Source organism: Electrophorus electricus, chromosome 3 (assembly GCF_013358815.1).
Source record: "Electrophorus electricus isolate fEleEle1 chromosome 3, fEleEle1.pri, whole genome shotgun sequence".
NCBI lineage: Eukaryota > Metazoa > Chordata > Actinopteri > Gymnotiformes > Gymnotidae > Electrophorus > Electrophorus electricus.
In genome coordinates this window covers 6,369,675-6,389,194 of record NC_049537.1, presented here as the reverse complement: position 1 = coordinate 6,389,194, position 19,520 = coordinate 6,369,675, and the positions used below count along the sequence as shown (strand labels likewise).

General features: G+C 39.6%; 1 protein-coding gene across 4 annotated transcripts in view; it reads left to right on the top strand.

Annotated features, from left to right (window-relative positions):
- nos1apa (nitric oxide synthase 1 (neuronal) adaptor protein a) overlaps nucleotides 1-19,520 on the top strand; it is a 75,773-nt gene that overhangs the window by 15,554 nt on the left and 40,699 nt on the right. For all 4 annotated transcript variants that reach the window (XM_026998818.2, XM_026998819.2, XM_026998823.2 and 1 more), the window contains exons 3-4: nucleotides 8,430-8,522; nucleotides 9,673-9,731. In XM_026998818.2, the coding sequence (XP_026854619.2) occupies nucleotides 8,430-8,522; nucleotides 9,673-9,731 (152 nt within the window). The remainder of the gene's footprint in view (nucleotides 1-8,429; nucleotides 8,523-9,672; nucleotides 9,732-19,520) is intronic.

The following is a 19,520-nucleotide window of genomic DNA, read 5'->3' as shown; positions in this document are numbered from 1 at the left end:
TGTGCTCTTCTTCATGCATGGTAATATGCAAATAAAGGCTTATCGAAATTGAAATCTAGATGATTATAGATGATGGGGGTTTGTTCAGTAACCATGGTAACAACATGTGAAACACTACAGTAAAACTATAGAGATCTGAGTGGTGTAGACACTTTTGATTAGCTTTGCCAGCAATGACAGATAGAGCTATCAGAGAGGAGCATACTAAACAGCGAATCAGTAAGATTTTATTTTTAACAGCTATTAAGACTTTAATATGAAACACTGTCATATTCTAGAGTATCACTCAGATCTACTTGAGTCATGTTTTCATTTTGCTTTAAAGCAGCACTGAGAGATGTAATTTATAATTTAATATTAGTTAATGAGCCCAAGTGTTTAGTCATATTATACAAGCACTCTTTACATGCACTTAATAATACCCATCTGTCTTTGGACTATGTGCTAGAATTTATAATAGTCATTTAAGAAATTGCTGACATTCAAAAATGCTTTGCTTTTGTACCTGATAGTACCCAGAACTGTCATCCAATAGAAGAAATACTATTGCGTGATGCTTTGGAAAGCAGGTGTTGAACAGACCTGCCTGTCCATGTCTCTTAGCTAGGAGGTTTGGCTGAGTATCGAGAGCTTTTCTGCACTTCAGGAACGACATCATGCCTTCGCTCTGACACACACAGCGTCCTTGAAAAAGCTCTCCAGTTCGGCTATGCGGGTGCTCTTCGGTATTGTTGCATCGCTAATGTCCTGCCGTGGTGCCAAAGCCTTTGTGAGACAAGAGGAGGAGGAGATGATGAAGAGGCCTGGCTGGCAGCATGAGGCCATTTTAATCTGTCAGCTGTTGCCTTTCAGAGGAACACACAGCTCCAAACACTCACGTCTGGCTGCCTGGCCAACTTTTGGAACTATTGGGCTAAAGTGATGGGAAATGATATAGCTGCTTGTTTCACAGCTTTCTTGGTCAAGGATATGGTAGGGGGAAGTAGTTGCTCCTATCTGAATTAATGATCATTCTGAAGCAAAAATATGCTCAGTGGTGAAAAGCTAAGTCAGTGAACTGATTGCAGCTAGGGAAAGCACTGTCAATAATGGATATAGAACCCGCCAAATTTCTCTCCAATTTTGGTCTCAGAAGAATTGCATTAACACGGGTTTAAGGGTGGTTAGGAGGTATAACCTGCTCAAAACATAATTATTGTAATTTCTGTGTTTGGAAGTAACCTTTCCAAAAATGAATTCACACTGGAGACAGTTTAGTGGCATCTTTATGAGATTGACCTTTTAAAGCATAGGTCTACTGTAGCCTCAGTTTCCAGGAGACAGTATTGCCTGGGGTCTCCAGTAAAGATAGAGGGGGTGCCCCTATGCTTGCAGTCAGGAATATTCAGGTGGCTTTGGTGATGGTGGAAGACTATTTCATAAAATAGGAAAACATTGGCTGCAAAGAAATAATTTAAACATGGCGACACAATGTGAGCACACAGGGAAATTCATTAATGTGAGTGAGCTTTGCCCCATTTGAGAGGCAACCAAGTCAATGCACAGGCAATAAGCTGCAGGTAGGCAGTGGCCATTTTGACCCAGTGTATTTACAACATCAAAGTCTTGTTTATTAGGATACTGATCAGACTTGCTCCTAGGCACACATATTGATAAGATTGAAATAATGTCAAAATGTCATTCTTTTTTTTTAATGGACCATGATTCGTCCATTCTAATTGAGAAATATTTTCCTGAAGACTGAAAAAGTCTAAAAGACCAGATCATATGATTTGTTATTTGTGTTTCTGTGCTCTGTCACCACAGATTGTGGCTGGTTGTGGGGCCTGTGATTGGGGGTTGGGGGGGGGGGGTGTATTTAAATCCTGGACCCGTCTCTTTGCAGAGATTCTGTTGTGATGACCATGGAATGTTGTTTATCCCACTGTTCTGACTGAGAAAGGACAGAGCCTTAGCTGTGGAAATGGGAATTGAAGCAATAGATATGTTTAGCTTAGCTGTCATTCATTGTCAGAATGATGCAGGTGGTGTTTTGATTTTATTAGTTACTCTGTGAACATGGAGAAATGGCTCTGATGCCTGGGAGGTGCTCCTCTGTCACTGCTGCCTCAATGGAATAAAGCCTGGAGCCCTTGGACAGACTTGATAATAGAGCAGGCTCTTTCCCTAGTGCCAGTAGAAAGCGTGAGATTGCTGTGGCCATCATGAATCTTGAACGTCTCCTCTAATTAGAAGTGACCCTAAAACTGCCTTCCATAACCCTCCCAGGCCTTTTACTATCATGTTTCTTTTCAACTCTTGTGGAGTCCATAATCTTGCAAAATCTGTGACACCTGACCCCCTGGAGGTTTCATTGAAATAACATTTTATGGAGAGCAGAATTGCAAGTAAGGACAAAAGGAAATTTTCTGTGGTGGTGAGGCTTGGCATTTCTAAAAGTATGACCACTAGTTTATATGTTATCCATAAAACAAAATGTTTGATTTCTTGACCTTGCAAACGCTGTTACGCCCTTTTCTTTTCTTTTTTTTTCATAACTGTTAAAGACTTGAGTTTGTTTATCTTGTTTATTTTATTGTTAATAATAAAATATTTTTGTTTATTAATGGCTAATTGTATTAATTAATTTTGTTTTGTTATATTATTAATGGATATTGATGGTCATTAAAAAGGCTATGATCCCATGTTGAATTTATTTGTAAAGTTAGCAAAGCTAGAAATTCTTTAAAGGAAGCCTTTTTCATTTGAAACACTGTTTTGCAAGTATATGTGACAGAGTATAATGAGTCCCCCTCACACACATACAAACAAATAAAATATTACTGCTCAAACACACCACTGAAAACAAAAAGCAGGTTGTAATGGAGTCTTTTCTGCTTTCTCTCTGTTACCTTCTCCTGCACTTCACTGAAATATTAATGACATTAAATAATAAGGGAGCTCATACATGGTTAGCCATGAATGTTAATTTACAGGCCTACACAATCATTGTAAGATAGTAGGAATGTATGTAGATGTGTAGTAATCTATATATGATGCTTTATAATATAATGCTTTATAACGCTTAGTTAAATTTGTTTCCTCTCTGATCTGACCCTGTTGTAGGTGTGCTGGGGGTATCAAGGGAACTAAAGATTACTGTCAGGTATTTGTAACAAAAACCACTTCAAAGTCAACTGAGCTTATGAGTCATTGTCTGATAAAATGCATATTTTGTCAGACCAAAGGCCAGTGCATTTCTGCTCTAATTGGAATTTGTCACAAGTTTACATTTTGATGAAGTGTATCTCTCCCCACTGAGGAAAGCTGCCAAGCTTTCATCACCATTCGGACTTTCTTCTGTTTTAATTTTGTTTGGGCTAAACAGATGTTATTGAATGTTGTCTTCAAGGAGAGGCAATAAGTGGAGAAAATTTAAAGTGCAAATTTGATCGAAAGATTTTGGTCAGACATATTTTGAAAGTGGAAAGATTCTTAATGTAATTTGTCAAACCATGTGACATTACATTTCATTCCTAAGATGTTTGGTTTTGCCTGTTACACTTGACTTACATTTATTCTCCTCCATGCACCTGATGAAAAGCATGCTTCTCATTATGCTTGCATAAACCATATTGAGATATAGTTTGTGGAGGATTTCATTTGATCGAATGAGTTCAATTTGCAGCAAACTGCTCCCCATTCCTATTGTTCTGCTGGATGTCTTGGGGATAGTTCTGTGGGTCGCTATGGAAACGCCATCCACTATTGTGCCCTTAGTAGCCATGGACACAGAACAAATCTCCCGTCTCTTCAAACCCTATCACATGGCTTCTTTTATTATGCCCCTTGCTCAAGCCTCAGCCAGCTTCATTGGGGAGATCCGCTTCCTTTGTTTTATTGCAACTTAGAAGGTGAAACATTGTCGTGTTGGAAGCCTTCAGCCACTTCACCAGAACTGTAGATTTGGGTGTCTTACAGGGGGTGCTGGCTAATACTGCACAGGCAGGTAGGCAGTGGCCATTTACACCCAATGTATTTGCAACTACAAAGCCTTGCTAGTTAAGAAACTGATCAGTCGCACACTTAATCTCATAGGCATCGCTTAAATCCTGTGACTTGTACACTGTTTGGATTAGTAGAAACCACTAAATATATAAGCAAGATGACATCTGTTGCCGTAAAATATCTAGAAATTATTTTCATCTACCCCTGTGTGATTTCTTAATGCCCTTTGCAACAGTGTGCATAATTGTATAACTGAGCCATGAATGGTTTGATCTTGGCATAATGTATCAGATAATCCAAATCATATTCCAGGGTGACTGGAGGAGTATAAAATGAGACGACCTGTTCCCCAACACCATATTTGTATGTGACTGAGTGTCTTCTAGGCTGATCCTAAATTGGGTTTGTAAATTGGTTAGCATCAGGCTTGGGGCTTCACTGACGCTCTTCGTTGCAGGAGAGCCTCTAAGGTGGCATCCAGCAGCAGTGACTGGGTGTATTGGAATTTGCTATTTTAATTATTGCAGTATTTTTGATGGATTCTATTGAAATTAGACAACCTGTTACCTAATACCATATTTGTATGTGATTGATCTTCTAGGCCGATCCTAAATAGGGCAGGAAATTGTAGTGGTAGCTCAGTAGTTAAGATACTTGACTTTTAATCGGAAGGTTGCTGGTTCAAGCCCCACTACTGCCAAGTTGCCTCTGTTGTACTCAGTCATAATTATAAGTTGCTTTGGATGAAAGCGTCAGCTAAATGCCATAAATGACTCTTTTAGGGTGAATTGGAAATCGAATAAGAGAGTGTGAATTCAAAATCGAATTGTGTTGTTTGTTTTTTTATTTATATATACAGCTCTGGGGAAAAAAATGAGACCACTACAAAATTCAGTTTCTCTAGTTTTACAATTGATGGGTATGTGTTTGACCAGGCTGAGCAGTTTTGTTTTATTCTATAAACTACTGGCAACATTTCTTCCAAATTCCAGTTAAAAATATTGTATTTTAGAGCATGTTTTTTTAATGAAAATGACTAATGGTCAAAATAACAAAACAGTTACAGAAATTTCAGACCACAAATAATGCAAAGAAAACACTCATATTCATTTATAAACAAGACAGTACTGATATTTCAAATTGGGATGAGTCAAGAAATCAATATTTGGTGGAATAACCCTGATTTTTAATCACAGCTTTCATGCGTCTTGACATGCTTTCCACCAGTCTTTCATATTGCTGTTGGGTAACTTTACGGCACTCCTGGTACAGAAATTCCAGGAACTTGGCTTTGGTTGATGGCTTGTGACCATCCATCTTCCTCTTATTCACATTCTAGAGGTTTTCAATGGGGTTCAGGTCTGGAGATTGGCCTAGCCATGATAGGGTCTTGATCTGGTGATCCCTCATCCACACTTTGATTGACCTGGCTGTGTGACATGGAGCATTGACCTGTTGAAAAAAACAATCAGAGTTGGGAAACATTGTCAGAGCAGTTTTCTTCCAGAACAGCTTTTAAGTGGCTTGATTCATGCATCCTTCACAAAGTCAAATCTGCCCGATTTCAGCCTTGCAGAAACACCCCCAGATCATCACCAATCCTGCACCAAATTTCACAGACACTCTGGCTTGTAAGCCTCTCCAGGTCTCTGTCTAACCATTACATGACCAGGTGTTGGACAAAGCTGAAAATTGCATTAATCAGAGAAGATGACCTTACTCCAGTCCTCTGTGGTACAATACTTATGGTCTTTTGCAAACTTCTGTCTGGCTCTTCTTTGCTTCTCATTGATGAAGGGCTTTTTTCTAGCTTTACACAACTTCACCCCTCGCTGTGCAATTCACCCCAGATGCTGCATGCTATTCTTTTTGTAGGTCACTTGATGTCATTTTACGGTTGTTAAGTGACAATCGAATGAGGTGGCGATCATCACGGTCGGTGGAGAGTCGTTTTCGACCTCTGCCAGTAACTTTTGTTGTCCCATGTGTTTGCTGCTTGACCTTGTTCTTATGAACTGTAGTTTTCTAAATTTTCAAGATAGAAGCAACCTGACACTCCCTGTGTCCCTCTGCCATTAAAGCTACAACTGAACCCTTCTTTTCCTCATTAAGAAACTTTCTTTTCAACTCTTTTGGCATGGTCTGTAGCTGTATTTTGACTACACTTACGTTTTGGGTAGACCTAGCACTGCTTTTCCCATCCAACTGGTTCTATTAGAATAGGATTTTGTTAAGGTGATCACCTATTCAGTATCTCATTAAGCAGAATGAGGTGTGTCTGTGAAGGAATTCAACAAACACTTGAATGGAATGTCTGCTGTACATGTGGAGATGCCGATTTAAGAAAAAAATTGGAGTGGTCTCTTATGTTTTCCAGAGCCGCTCTATATATATATATATATATATATATATATATATATATATATATATATATCACTAAACCTCATCAAAGAAATTGGATCAGTGCATTTCCTTTTGAGTTTAAGATGACACAATTATATGGTTGTCCAGCAGTATGATGGTTTTGTGCTAGAATATAATGACAGTGTATAGCTAAAGGTGACTCAGAAAATCAGTTTTACAAGTTGCTGTTGTTAGAACAGGGAAGCCCCAGCCTTTTTATGCTTTCTCTATTTTTGATTTGGTTCCTACTCTTTACTGTGCTTGTGAAGTGGATAGCAGCCTGCCGGTCACCTGGTGTCCACTGCTTCCTAAACCTTTTAGCAAATGGCAGACAGATGTCGGAAGGTTGCTGCGACCTTGCGCGTTAAACTTTGAGTGGAATTCGAGGCAAGTTCTATGCATCTCTTTGTTTGGGTTTGAGAAACTGGGTCTCAGCTTCTTCTAATTTTCATCACATTTTCATCACATAATAATAGTCAGATACTCCTCCCAAGCCAGTGTGCGGGTATATAGCTAAGTTTGCAGGTCTATAGATAAGTTTGCCCTCTGCAAAGTTGTGAGCTGTGCTTGATGTGGTCGGTTGACATGGCCGTGTATTCCTCTCTCAAGCATGAAGCATTAAAGCTCGCTTAGAGATCTGATGTCTTCCATGCTGGCTGTGTTGCCTTACTGACCTGTTGTAGCGGATCTGTAATGTTTTATGGCTACAAGACTAATGCACACTTTAATTCTGTATTCATTTGATACTCTGACTTTACATGCATTAGCTGTTCACATGATGATGACAGTTATAGTCATTTTATTTGATATAATCATATGATAATTTTCTAGAAAATTATTGTATTTACTGGAGAGGGCAAACTACTGGAGTGACCCATTTTCCATTTTTTTTTTAGCTGTGTATTCAGCACCTGCAGAAACAGGGGACTGAAAGAAACACAATTAGGGAAGCACTGTGATGGATAATGGGGCAGACAGGGCTGGAGGCGCAAACAAGCGGTGTTACCAGTCTAATGTTAGTGTTTCAACGCACCTGGCAACAGCACACCCATAGCTAAGTGTGAGCTGTTTGGGCTTGCTGTTGCCCTGTGCATTATGAACATGCAGCCATTGTTTGTTTCACCATGTGTTGAGGCTCGATGTTGAGGGAGTTTCTTTGCTTGTTGTTTGTGTTTATTGTTTTGTTTTTTAAGTGAAAAGGGCTGGGTATGTTCTAGGTAAATTTATTCTATTTGAGGTGCAGCTCATGGAGTCAGGATTTGTCTTTATCTGTAAAAACAAAAAAATGTGCAAAAATAGTGTTGATGTTGAAAGCCACTTCATATTTCTTTCGCTCTTTATTCTATAGACTTCAGTTAGTGCCAAGGGCACTTCTCCTCTTTTAAATCCTATTCAATGTGCAAAATATAAAGTCAGATCTGAAGACCTTAAATTCACTCACTCTCGCACACCCTATTTAACTGTTGTTTAAATGTGCTGGACAGCTTCTTTTTGATTTCCTATTTTTCTTTATGGCTTCTCTGAAGAATTAGTGCCTGTTTTGTAGTTCTAGCGTTACATAACCATCCACAGATCTCTAGACAGTACTGCTGTGTGCAAGCCTCTGATTACACTGTAGAGTGTCAGAGATCCATACTGAAGGGACATTCTGATATAAATATACCTGAGCCATTTGTTCTTCAGGGCCACTCTTTTAAAAATAAATAAATAAATAAATGCCCACCCCGCAGATCATGAGACCTGGCACTTTCAAAGCTGAAGCATCCTGTTTCACGTTTTAATCGCTTAAATGTTAATTACACCTTGGGAAAAGAGCTTGTTATTTGTAAATGCCAGTAAAACATTAGTAGCAACAAAGTGCTGTGCTGATTTTTACAGAGACAAGCTTGTTGGTTTCTCTTGGTGTCAGATTGAAGTTAGGTTAATTAATGTAAGTATATTTATGCCCCAAGGGGATTGGAAAATTAATTGCTTTGTTCTTGTTTTTGTAATTGCTAATTTTCACGGTTTGTTCTTCCTGTTCTTTCCTCTTTGTACAGTATGAATTCAAAGTGAAGAACATCAAGAAGAAAAAAGTCAACATCATGGTGTCTGTGGATGGGGTCAAAGTTGTCCTCCGCAAAAAGAAAAAGGTGATGGGTCCTTTTCACCATTGGTTTTTAGGTTCCATGAGGTCATAGTTTGATAAATGGTTCACCTCCGTGGTTACTTAGAGTATAATGATGAGCTGTCCTGGGAGAATGGTCATGAGCATGACTGGCCTTCTCCATGTAGATCACATTATTTGGAATGATCATAGTGTTTTCCTGCTCGGTGGTTGCACAAGTACAGAATAATTGCAGCTTGGGAACTGTGTGGCGTGGGCTGGTCAGAAGAAGAGCAATCAGCTGTAATTCAGTGAAGCGGGTTAAAGCAGTCAGACCACTGTAATGTGAAAATCAAGCTCTCATAATGCATGTTGGTGAGATGTCACCCTTCACTGAACTGCAAAAAACTATACCTTGGGACATGATCACATCTAAACCAAATCTTTTTGCATTATCCTTTGTAAACAAGTTAACATAAGTGATATCTAGCTAAAGGATCAACTTACAAGAAAGTGCTACACAAGTATGTTTGTATATAGTCTCACTTGCTATAGTCCATATTTGAAGGATGAGTGACCTGGTGACGCTGAACATGGTTTTATGGTTGTCTGTCCAATGAGGCTGGAATAGAGCCTAATGTTTCCAAAAACACAGGCCTACAGTTTGTAAATAATTTTAAATATATTTTCTAAATTAATTCTAAGTGAAAACAGCAGAATTTAAAATATTTCTAGTTCTAATATTTCTAGTTGATGAAAAGCCAGATATATGCTACCATATATCTGGCCATATAATGCTACCATCATATAATTGGTTTGTATGTGAAGCTCTAGTTTGGTGGTTGGGGGGAGGGGGGAATAAGAAATCATACCAAGGCTACAGTTTGCTGGATGGCTAAATGTAGGCTTTGAATCAATAAGAACAGTCCCTGTCTGATAGCTGACTTAATGGCACAATGTGTAGTTGAAATATGTTAAAATGGTGTCCTGGGCTGTATTCATTGCCAATGTGTAATTGCAATGCAAATTTTTGTGGAGACAGTGCAACCCTTTTAATTAAGATCAAAGCAATTGAGTGAATTGTGTATGCAACACAGTGCAAAAAATCAGTTCCCCCAATTATGAATTTTACTTCCTTCAACATTTTATATATACTTATATATAAAATTAAAAAATAATCTTTCTCTTTCCTGTAGAAAAAAGAATGGACGTGGGATGAGAGTAAGATGATGGTGATGCAGGATCCCATTTACAGGTGAGAGCTCCTTGTCTGGGATTACAGCTGCAGTTCAGTGGTAATGGCACGCAGCCATCAGCCTCAGTGGACTCGACATTTCTTTTCAGTTGTGATGGAAATTAGGCAAAGAGACTGTATTGATCTTCAGATTCATGTTTATTTCCGTACTTAGAGCATCTTCAGATCACATTTCTTAGTGGTCTGAAAGTGAGTCTAACAGCAGTCTCACTGCTCAGCATAGACTTATGTAGAGAGAGCAGTGGAGAAGGAGAGAAGGGTGAGGGAGAGAGACAGGGGGGTGGACTGAGCTCTTAGAAACCCCTGCTAGATGTGTCATGGGGTATATAGTATGGAGCATAAGAATTCCTTCATTTGGAATGCTGGGAGATTTGCATTCTGAGTCGGGGCTGCTGCTCTTCAAAATACTTAGGGACTTCATTAAAATCTATTTAATTCCTGGGGTGGGCAGTCTTCTGCAATGGGCCAGTCTGGCTGTAGGTTTTCATTCCAGCCAAGCAGGACCTGACCCACTACCAACTGAAACAGGTAGAATCAGGTATGCTCTTGTGTGCTTAATGAGAAGATACAGTCACACTGGTCACTCTTGCTTTATATAATGGATGGGTGTATGGATGGGTGTATTATTGGTTTAGTTCCAATGTAGTGTTCACAGAGTGCACACATCATAAAGACACATAATTGCACTTCACAACAACCATTTGCCAGAATGTGCCTCTGAATCAGGATAACCTACAAGAGTAGATTCATACTGCTGAAAGACATGGAAGGCTCATAATCCTCTGATAGTTCAGCTCTGATGAAGCTCCAGGCTCCAGTGGTGGTAGCAGGTGGGAGTGGAGTGTATAGGCTTGGCCCCTTGGCGCCTGCAGACATGTGGCTGAGCGTGCATGCTGTCCCCTGGGTTAGCTGTGGAGCTATGTGCTTGGGAGGTGTAAGTAGGCCAGCCCTTCCCCTCTGCCTGCTGTGTGTTTAAAAGCACCACAGCAGGCCTGGCCTCCAGCTCCAAATGCAAAAATTATGCTAGTCTTGTTCATTTGAATGGCTACTTTTGAGATCAGATTATTCAGCATGATTAAGTGATAGCATGTAACAAGCTATCGCGAAATGGTGCACTTTTACTGTGACATGTAAATCAGCTACAGTTATTAACAACAGTTGTTAAAATCAGTGGTCTGAGTACACCATTCTAGATCCACATGTTCACTACATGCCTAATAACAGCTTAAACTACACTTCAGTCACTCATTAATTTCACACATACTGCTCTGTAGCTAATTTGCTCTGTTTCACATCAAACACTCAAAATGAAACACACTTAGATTATATAAACAAAAGTCTGACTATCTGCCATAATCACTGAATGAATGAAAAATTTAATAAATGCCGAGTTAATGTTTCTTTGGGATGATTAAAAACAGTAGACAGCAATTAACTATGTCCTCTTTTATTATGCAAGTGACAGCTGCTTTCTTAAGTAATGTACTTTATATCATTGTATACCTGTGTTATCATTGTATCGATATCAGTGTATCTGTGCTACTAGTCTTATAAACCCACCCTCCTTATGAAGTCCACTGAGTCCAAGAAGGTCTCTGTTTCATCCTCATTTTTTAATGCCAGTTCATATCCAAATATTTAACATGTGTTTTTCAGTATTCCACCAACTCAAGTTTTAAAAATTAATCAGTCCATTATGCTATTCTGTTTTATTTGTAACCATCATGTTTATACCAAATCTTCATATTATTGAATACAGAGCTTCTCAAGGTGAATTGGAGGTTCCATGCAATCTTGGCTGTGGGGCACTGTTTACTCAGTGTCTTTCAGAGCTCTTGTAATATGAGACTGTGGTCAGGGTTTAAATCTGTGGATCAGGAGTGGAACCGAACCTGAAGGATGGCTGCTCACTGCACTACAGAGAAGTCAAGAGCACCACAGAGTCTGGTGGCTGGTAACAGAGTCTGTGGCAAAGACAACTGTTGTTGCCAGCCATCAGTCTTCTCTCCCACATGCGCACACAAGTGCAAACACTTTCCCTCTTCCCTCAGTTTTGTTCAGTAATTGAGAGAACCATGGCATCATCTACATTAATCAGTGCTCCTATCACAGCCTTGGTACCAGACCATGCCACGGCACAGGGTTGCAATGAATTGCTTGTGTTAAAATCCCCATGACCTGTGGGACTGTCTTTAAAGACCACACATGAGTGAGTGACTGGCAGCATGGCATAGAACCCAGGCACCCCAGCCTCATGCTCGAGCTGCTGGGCAGAGCACATGACCGAGGTGGGATGTGGCCTTTTGTCTGGGTCATAAATGAGGACATGATGGGCAGCCCAGCTGGAACACGATCACTTTATCTCTGCTACACAAGACTACTCACAGCTACCTATTGAATGGCACATAGCAAATGAGAATAATTAACAGTTGTGTTTACGTGGTTGTATTTGTGTATTTTAATGAGGTTAATTTTGACTGAGTATCAGAAATTGATGTGGCACTCAAGATTTTTGTGCCAGAGACTATTGTCTGTTATTCATATGCGCATATATGCATATATGCATATAAAAAAAAATATATATATATATATATATATATATATATATATATAATATTTGTCCATGCATGTTGTGCATTACATATGATTGATTCACTTTTCCTCAAGAAAAAGTCACACACTAATAAAGTGCTATATATAATAAAATGCATTAAAAACATTTGCCCCTTTACCAGTAAAGAATGGAATCTGCAGTCATTTGCACTGTGAGTAAAATAAAAACATGAAACTATGCAGAGGCATCTGATGATAATTTTTTGAATGTCGCAAAAGAATGGAATATCATGGAAATGTTAACTACACTTTGCACTGACATAAGGCTACTTTCATTTTAAAACGTGCTCTGCATAGCCCACAGTCTATGCAAAAAAAGTCACAGTTTCACTTTACAACAGTGGATTTGAAAGTGTCTAAATGTAGCAAAATTGTCAGACACTTTAAGCATCAAGCACATGAATTAAGAGAACAACAAGAAACAATCTGTGTTCAAAGTTAAAAAGACACAATTTTGATAAATATAATTCTATTGTGTTGATCTTACATTGATTATACAATTGTGCTCGAAAGTTCATGAACCCTTCAGAAGTTTCTATATAAATATATTATAAATATATAAAAACATACATATATATATATATATATATATATATATATATATATATATATATATATACACACATATATATATATAATATATATATATATATATATATATATATATATATATATATATATATATATATATATATATATATTCTACATTTTCTGTGTAAATTGGACCTAAAACTGTCATCAGACTCCTAACAGTAGACTCTGTCTTCACAAGGAAAATGATCCAATATTACATATCTATGAGTAGCAAAAGTATTTGAACCTTTGCTTTCAGTATGTGGTGTGACCCCCTTGTGGAGAAATCACTACAACTAATTGTTTCCTGTAATTGTTGACATCTGCAATTGTTGACTAGTCTACTTTGGCTTGGAGGAAAAAAAAAAAAAACAGCTTCAACTCAGTTGTGTTGGTGGGTTTCTTTCCAGGAACTGCTTGCTTTAGGTCCTTCCACAACATATCTATTGGATTAAGGTTTGGTCTTTGACTTAGAATACACAAACATCAGTTCAAAGTGGGATACACTGAAAGTGGTGCAGAATGACCATGCTAAGATCCTGCAGGACTTCTAGATGCAGATAAAATGGTAATGGCTAACCATCCAGACATTGTAGTGACAAAGAGCAGAAGTCGTAGTGATAGATTTAGTAATCCCAAGTAATAGCAACATCAGGAACAAGGAACATGAAAAGCTTGAGAAACACCAAGGGTTGAAAAAAGAGCTAGAAAAGATGTGGAATGTGATGGCAGTGGTTCCTGTGATAATTGGAGCACTAGGGGCTGTGACCTCCAAACTGGGAGAGTGGCTCCAGTAGATCCCTGGAACAACATCTGAGATCTCTGTCCAGAAGAGTGCTGTCCTGGGAATAGTTAAGATACTATGCAGTACCCTTAAACTCTCAGGCCTCTGGTAGAGGACCCAAGCTTGAAACAAAAAGACGAATGGGGAATTTGTGTGTGAGGGGGGCTAATGAGATACTGTATTCATTTACCAATTTGCTTGTCCACTGCATTAATACATGAAATGCCACAATAATCTCTGAGTTGACTAAGTATGTTTTTATCCCTTTGTTAGATAAAAGCAATTTTTGCACTTCTCAAGTACCTGATTACATGCTTCACAGTTTTGCCCATTTAATGGCATTTAATTTGAAGCAATTAATGGCCATTAGAGTGCTTACTTGGTAGATTTGGTGGAAAGGTTCATTATAACCACTAAAGCTTAACATTCCACTGCATTAGTTTTATTTACCAACTTTTAATAGCCTCTGTATCCTGGCCACGTACATTAGAATCTGGCCAGTAGCAACATTAGCTGTAAAAATGGCCCTATGGATTTATCTCCCTGGCAACATGTGGCCTTCACGTCCCTATTACAATATGAAACACACTTATTTGTCCTTGCTCAAGGGTGTGCGTGTCTGTGTGTGCATGCACAAAAATGTTTGTGTGCGCACATATGTACATGTGCATGGTTGTTTATTTTATGTGTGGCGAGTAAGCAAAAGCATCATTAGTGTTTTAGTGAAAAAGGACCTGTTAATGCTCAGCATCCATTATAAATGCAAACCCTCAGCACCAATAAAACTACTACACAATGTGACCATTCCTGTATTATGGCAGTAAATTTGAATTTAAAAAAAAATACATAAAAAAAAATAATATATATATATATATATATATATATATATAATTAGTTTAGTCTTGTCATCTTACAGTTTAAATGTGTATAGAAAGACTTAAACATTCGGGACCTGTCCCAGTATTTTTTTCAGGGCACTGTATATTTTGAGCTCTCTCGTCTCCAGTCACTAAACTCTGCTTAGCCCATAAGGGTCTCTTCCCTTATCACAGGGCAGCTCCTGCAGACCCCAATGCTGCTGGCTGTTCTCTGAGGCGTGTGGTGCCCTCCTACTGCCCTGGTGCTGCAGACTGGAGCCCTCACCCCCCACCCCCTCACATGCACACGGCACTGGGCTCCGATACGCTAGGAGCCTCCAGGCTTCTTCCTGCTTGCTTGGCCATGTATGTACCTGTACCCCCCTCGGCAGACCATGGCTGACCACCTGTTGTTTGGAAAGTGTCATATGGTATCTGTCTTGTTCTCTTGCTCATGACATCTGCAGACCTTTTCAGTAGAAATGCTTAACCCAACCACCAACTGCAAAAGGAGGAATAAATTACCACACACACAGCACAAAGCAGGGAGGGCCCTGGTCCTGGGATGATGAATTACAGGTGTATGCTTCCTTCTACCTGCAGGTTATGATCAATGATGCTTTTAAACTTTTTGTGTTACTGTGTACTCCGTGCTGTCTGGTACCTCATGAGAGAATGCTTCCACAGTGATGTGGTTTAAATGCTTTATTTAATCTTCGGAAGGAAATCCAGAATTGCACATGTAATGCATACAGAGTATATCCACCAGGATCAATATGCCTCTGAAGCTCTGTGATCAGGAAACTGGATAGAGGGTTTGTGACCTCTTCCCATTTTTATTACACAGGCATGCATACACACAGACACACACCTATATATGCACTCACACACATACTCATAGACAGCTGTCAGCGTAATGGCATGCCTTAACATTTCATATGACTCTGGGGAGTTGTGCTAAATCAAAACAGCTCTGCCTGTCTCCATGCTGCTCAAGCTAGATGCCTCCACATGCCATTCTTAATGACCCCCGCTGTGTGACCTTGATGTTCTGATTGTCTGCACTTTAAAAAGGTGTTAATTAGTTTAATGATCATCTAGGTATGTTTGGATTCTAACTAATCAGGCAGAATGATAACACATTTTGGTAATGTTTTCATTTTTCTCTATGTGGTCATTCTTTATATCTGAAGCATAGTAAAACATCTGCTTTAGCCTCAAATGGTGTTTTTCCTTTTGATTGACAAGCTGCAGAAGCAGGTCACAAACAGAACGATCCTCATGGCCCCAGACTAAAGCCACAGTCAGATGCCTACTCCATGTGTACCTACATGGTAGAACAGGGCCTTGTGTGGAGTTCATCAGTGCTGGGTGTTCTCTCTCTGCGTGGGGGCCGGCAGAACGCCCAACCCCCGGCTTCAACCACTGTTTGCTTAAACCTGGAAGGAAAATTCCACAGACCTCTTTCTAAATACCATCACACATAGTCCTGTAATACCAAATTTATGAACTTTTCTCTTTGTACTCCACAGGGTGTTTTGAAATGAGCCAGTGCCAGTGCCTCAGATTGTGCTCTTTTACTGAGCACTCACATCGGCCTGTTTAATCTGTTTTATTCTGCAAATAATATATGAAGTACAAATATTTCCTTCTATCTGCTAAGCAGTCAAAAGTGGACTGAAGGACTGTGCACTATGATATTGTAACCTGATGTGCAAAGCTTGTTTACTTATTGAAAACATAATCAGGTGAACTGGTGTCATGTTAAATGTGCATGTCATTAAGTGCACCGCGTACTTCTCTCTGTTCCCATAATCAGGATATGGTGCAATGACTTTCTCTTTGGTGTTCACCCAGTGCTCACAGGGGAAGGGGTGTCACAAGAGCCAGCACATGGGTGGAGACTGCTTTGATCTTTGTGTACATTCTGCAATTACAGAGTGATTATCTTCAAGGCTAAGTGTTGTTTAATTCCTACAGTAAAAGGTCCCTAATCGTAGCATGTCATGGCAAGATTTGTACAGCATTCGGAAGCCAATTCTTCACTCTGGAGTAACCTTAAAAATATTCTCACTCATACACTTTGTTCCTCTTTCTAACCTGTCCTTTCCCTGTCTTTTTCCTCTGCTTTTCTAGCAACCCCCCCCCCCACACACACACACTTTACAGACCAGATTGTTCCAGTCTTCATATGCCTTACTGACATCTTAGACCTACATTTCTACACATTCCCTGATAATAAATGTCAGATGTAGATATGTCCAAGTGTTAATCCCTCCTCATATCCTTTGGTATGTTTGCTCTTTGAAGCCTGGGTTCTTTACACCCTGACTTGCTTGACAATGCTTCTTAGAGCCAGAATGTTGCTGCTAGGACTGGGATTCACTGAAGTCATGTTATGGATGATATTTACAATGCACTCCAATACCGGAAGTTGCTAAGAAGAGGGCCTTTACATATTAAATGGCTAAATAGAAAACATACCTGGCTTTTAAAGCAGAATAAGATTCAAGTATGAATGTGTCACTGAGAAGCTGATGTATCTCTGGGTCTTAAATAGCTTCTGCCACCACTTTATATTCTTTATAAACTCAACTTTCTTCCCAAACCTACTTATTTAACTTAAAAGAGCAGTGAACTGTAAACCAATGAAATTTTAATATGGTCATCTAGACAGCTCTAACATATTAATACAGTTCATGTGGGTAAACATTGGCATCTCATTTTGTACACATACTGACCACCTGGAGATGATGCACTTCCTAACAATGGCCATGCAGTGGATTGCGGTGTCTTTCCACACACGTCCTGGAGTTGACTGGGGTGCACTTTGTGCACGGAGCACTCATGTGCAGCCATGCTGTATATGCATGAGATGATGAAACAAGCTGTGTGCTCAGCTTTGGGATAGTTTTTCTCTTTCTGGTTCTGAATTCTGATCACGGGAGCTGCTGGAAGTTTTTCACACTCCGGTGCCGCAAGACGTCTGTAATGCTCTTGACTTGGTTCCAGGTTGTTAGTGTCAGTGAGGTGACTGTTTAATCATCTCCATTGATTATTCTTCCTATTTTATAGTCTCATCTCTTTTCATTTCTCCAAATGAATGCTTACAATACCACTGCTTCATTCACACACCTGTAAATTGACCACCACTGTGTGTGTGCGTGTGACGCATATGCATGTTTTTTTTTCAAATTTAAATGAAATTGACCTTTGACTATCTGACTATATGACTTGCTGAGAAATGTAGCTTATAAAAGTTTACCTACTAATGTACGATGCTCTGGAACACTTGAATACCACAGTAAACCAACAAGTGTTGTGTAGACAGTACACGGTTTGTTGCATTTGAGGACCATGGTTGAAAATCTGAGTGCTGTATGAATTATTGCTGACCTACAGATATGCATATTTTGGTAACTAATGTTGATATGGATGCGGGGATGTTGTAGATTGCATTGCAGGAGACACAATGCTCCTATAATCTCACCCTTTTAAAGGCAATACATGCTTGCTGGTGGCGGCTTAGCAGAGGCCATTAGCCATGTCAGTGGGAGTGCAGGCAAGGAACCGGGAAGCTCTTAATTACTGATCTGCTGCCCAGCTCGCAACAATGAGCTTCAGACAACAGACTCCCCACCCCCAGCTACCCTTCTCTGTCATTTCATGCTGGACACATTGAATTAGTGGCAATCAAGTAAGAGGTAGTAGTGGTGATTACACTGCAAGTTGCTCCTTGGTGATGAAGTGGAACTAATGGTCTGCGGGTTTCTGATGTTGTACGATGGTATGTGTGGAAATGCTGGCGCCCTATCTTTCTTCCCCTCCCCCCCCAGCTCCATAATTTGTGATGCCCTCTAGTTAGAATGTTTGGGGGGAAGTGAAGGGAGGAGGTGTGGCCTTCTAGAATGTAGTGTTGTGTGGTTTTCATCCTCGACACTAGATTGTCTAGCTTTCTTCTTATTGGATGTCCTGTGCTCTATAGGGGTGGTTTTTGACTTTACTGAGTCAAACCCAGTACATGTTGCTGTCCTTTAGTGTGTGTGCTTCCTCAGCATTCATAAGCCTCTTTTGATTCCGCATTCATGTGGTAACATTGAATGTGGCTGGGAGCAGGCTCATGGAGAGCACACTGCCCATCTTGCACTGTTGTAAGAGTTACATTCTTGTGGCTTTGTTGGTGTTCATAGGCTCCCGTAGTTGCTCTGCCAGCTCCTGGGGCGGTTCAGGGACAGCCAGCTGTTTTCATGGCTTGTAGCTGTTTGTGCTTCACTAACAAAAAGCACAACTGATTTGGGGTGTTCTGCCTTTGTCACCATCCTACCAATGATAACCTCCTATCAGCCCCCAGTCATATGAGAAGTAGTGTTTCACCTGGAAGCTAGAACAGTTTTTTTGTTTTGTTTTGTTTTGTTTTTTCAGAAAAAGCACTTTTTGCATTAAAAATGGTCTTTTAAATGGCACCTGTCCTAGTATATTTTGACTGTGATAAAATTAGTGATAATTTTGTGAACGTTGTTGTTGCAGTGAAAACCACAATTGTTACTGAAGCACATTTCTCAACTCAGTTATTGTATTATTCTGTCACAAAATCCACTGGTTTAATACTACACCACACATGACATTTGCTTGCTGCTGTGAAGAAAGGACTGCAGTGTTAGATACTGAACTGCAATGGTGTATCATTATTCAAAAGAAAGAGGATTGGGAGGAACCATGATGAAACAAGGAGCACGAAACCACATTTTTGCCTATGTACTATTAGTGCAGTGAGGTATTCACCTCACTAACCCTTCAGTATCTTCCGTTATGATCAGAACATTCAGTCTGCAGAAGTTCATGTATAGACATGCTATTTCCACTTAGTATACAGTGATTTAAATCCATGTTTTCAGTCTTCTTATTCACTCTTGCTTTATAATACCACCATCATCCTATTCCTTGTCATTAATGTCTTTCATC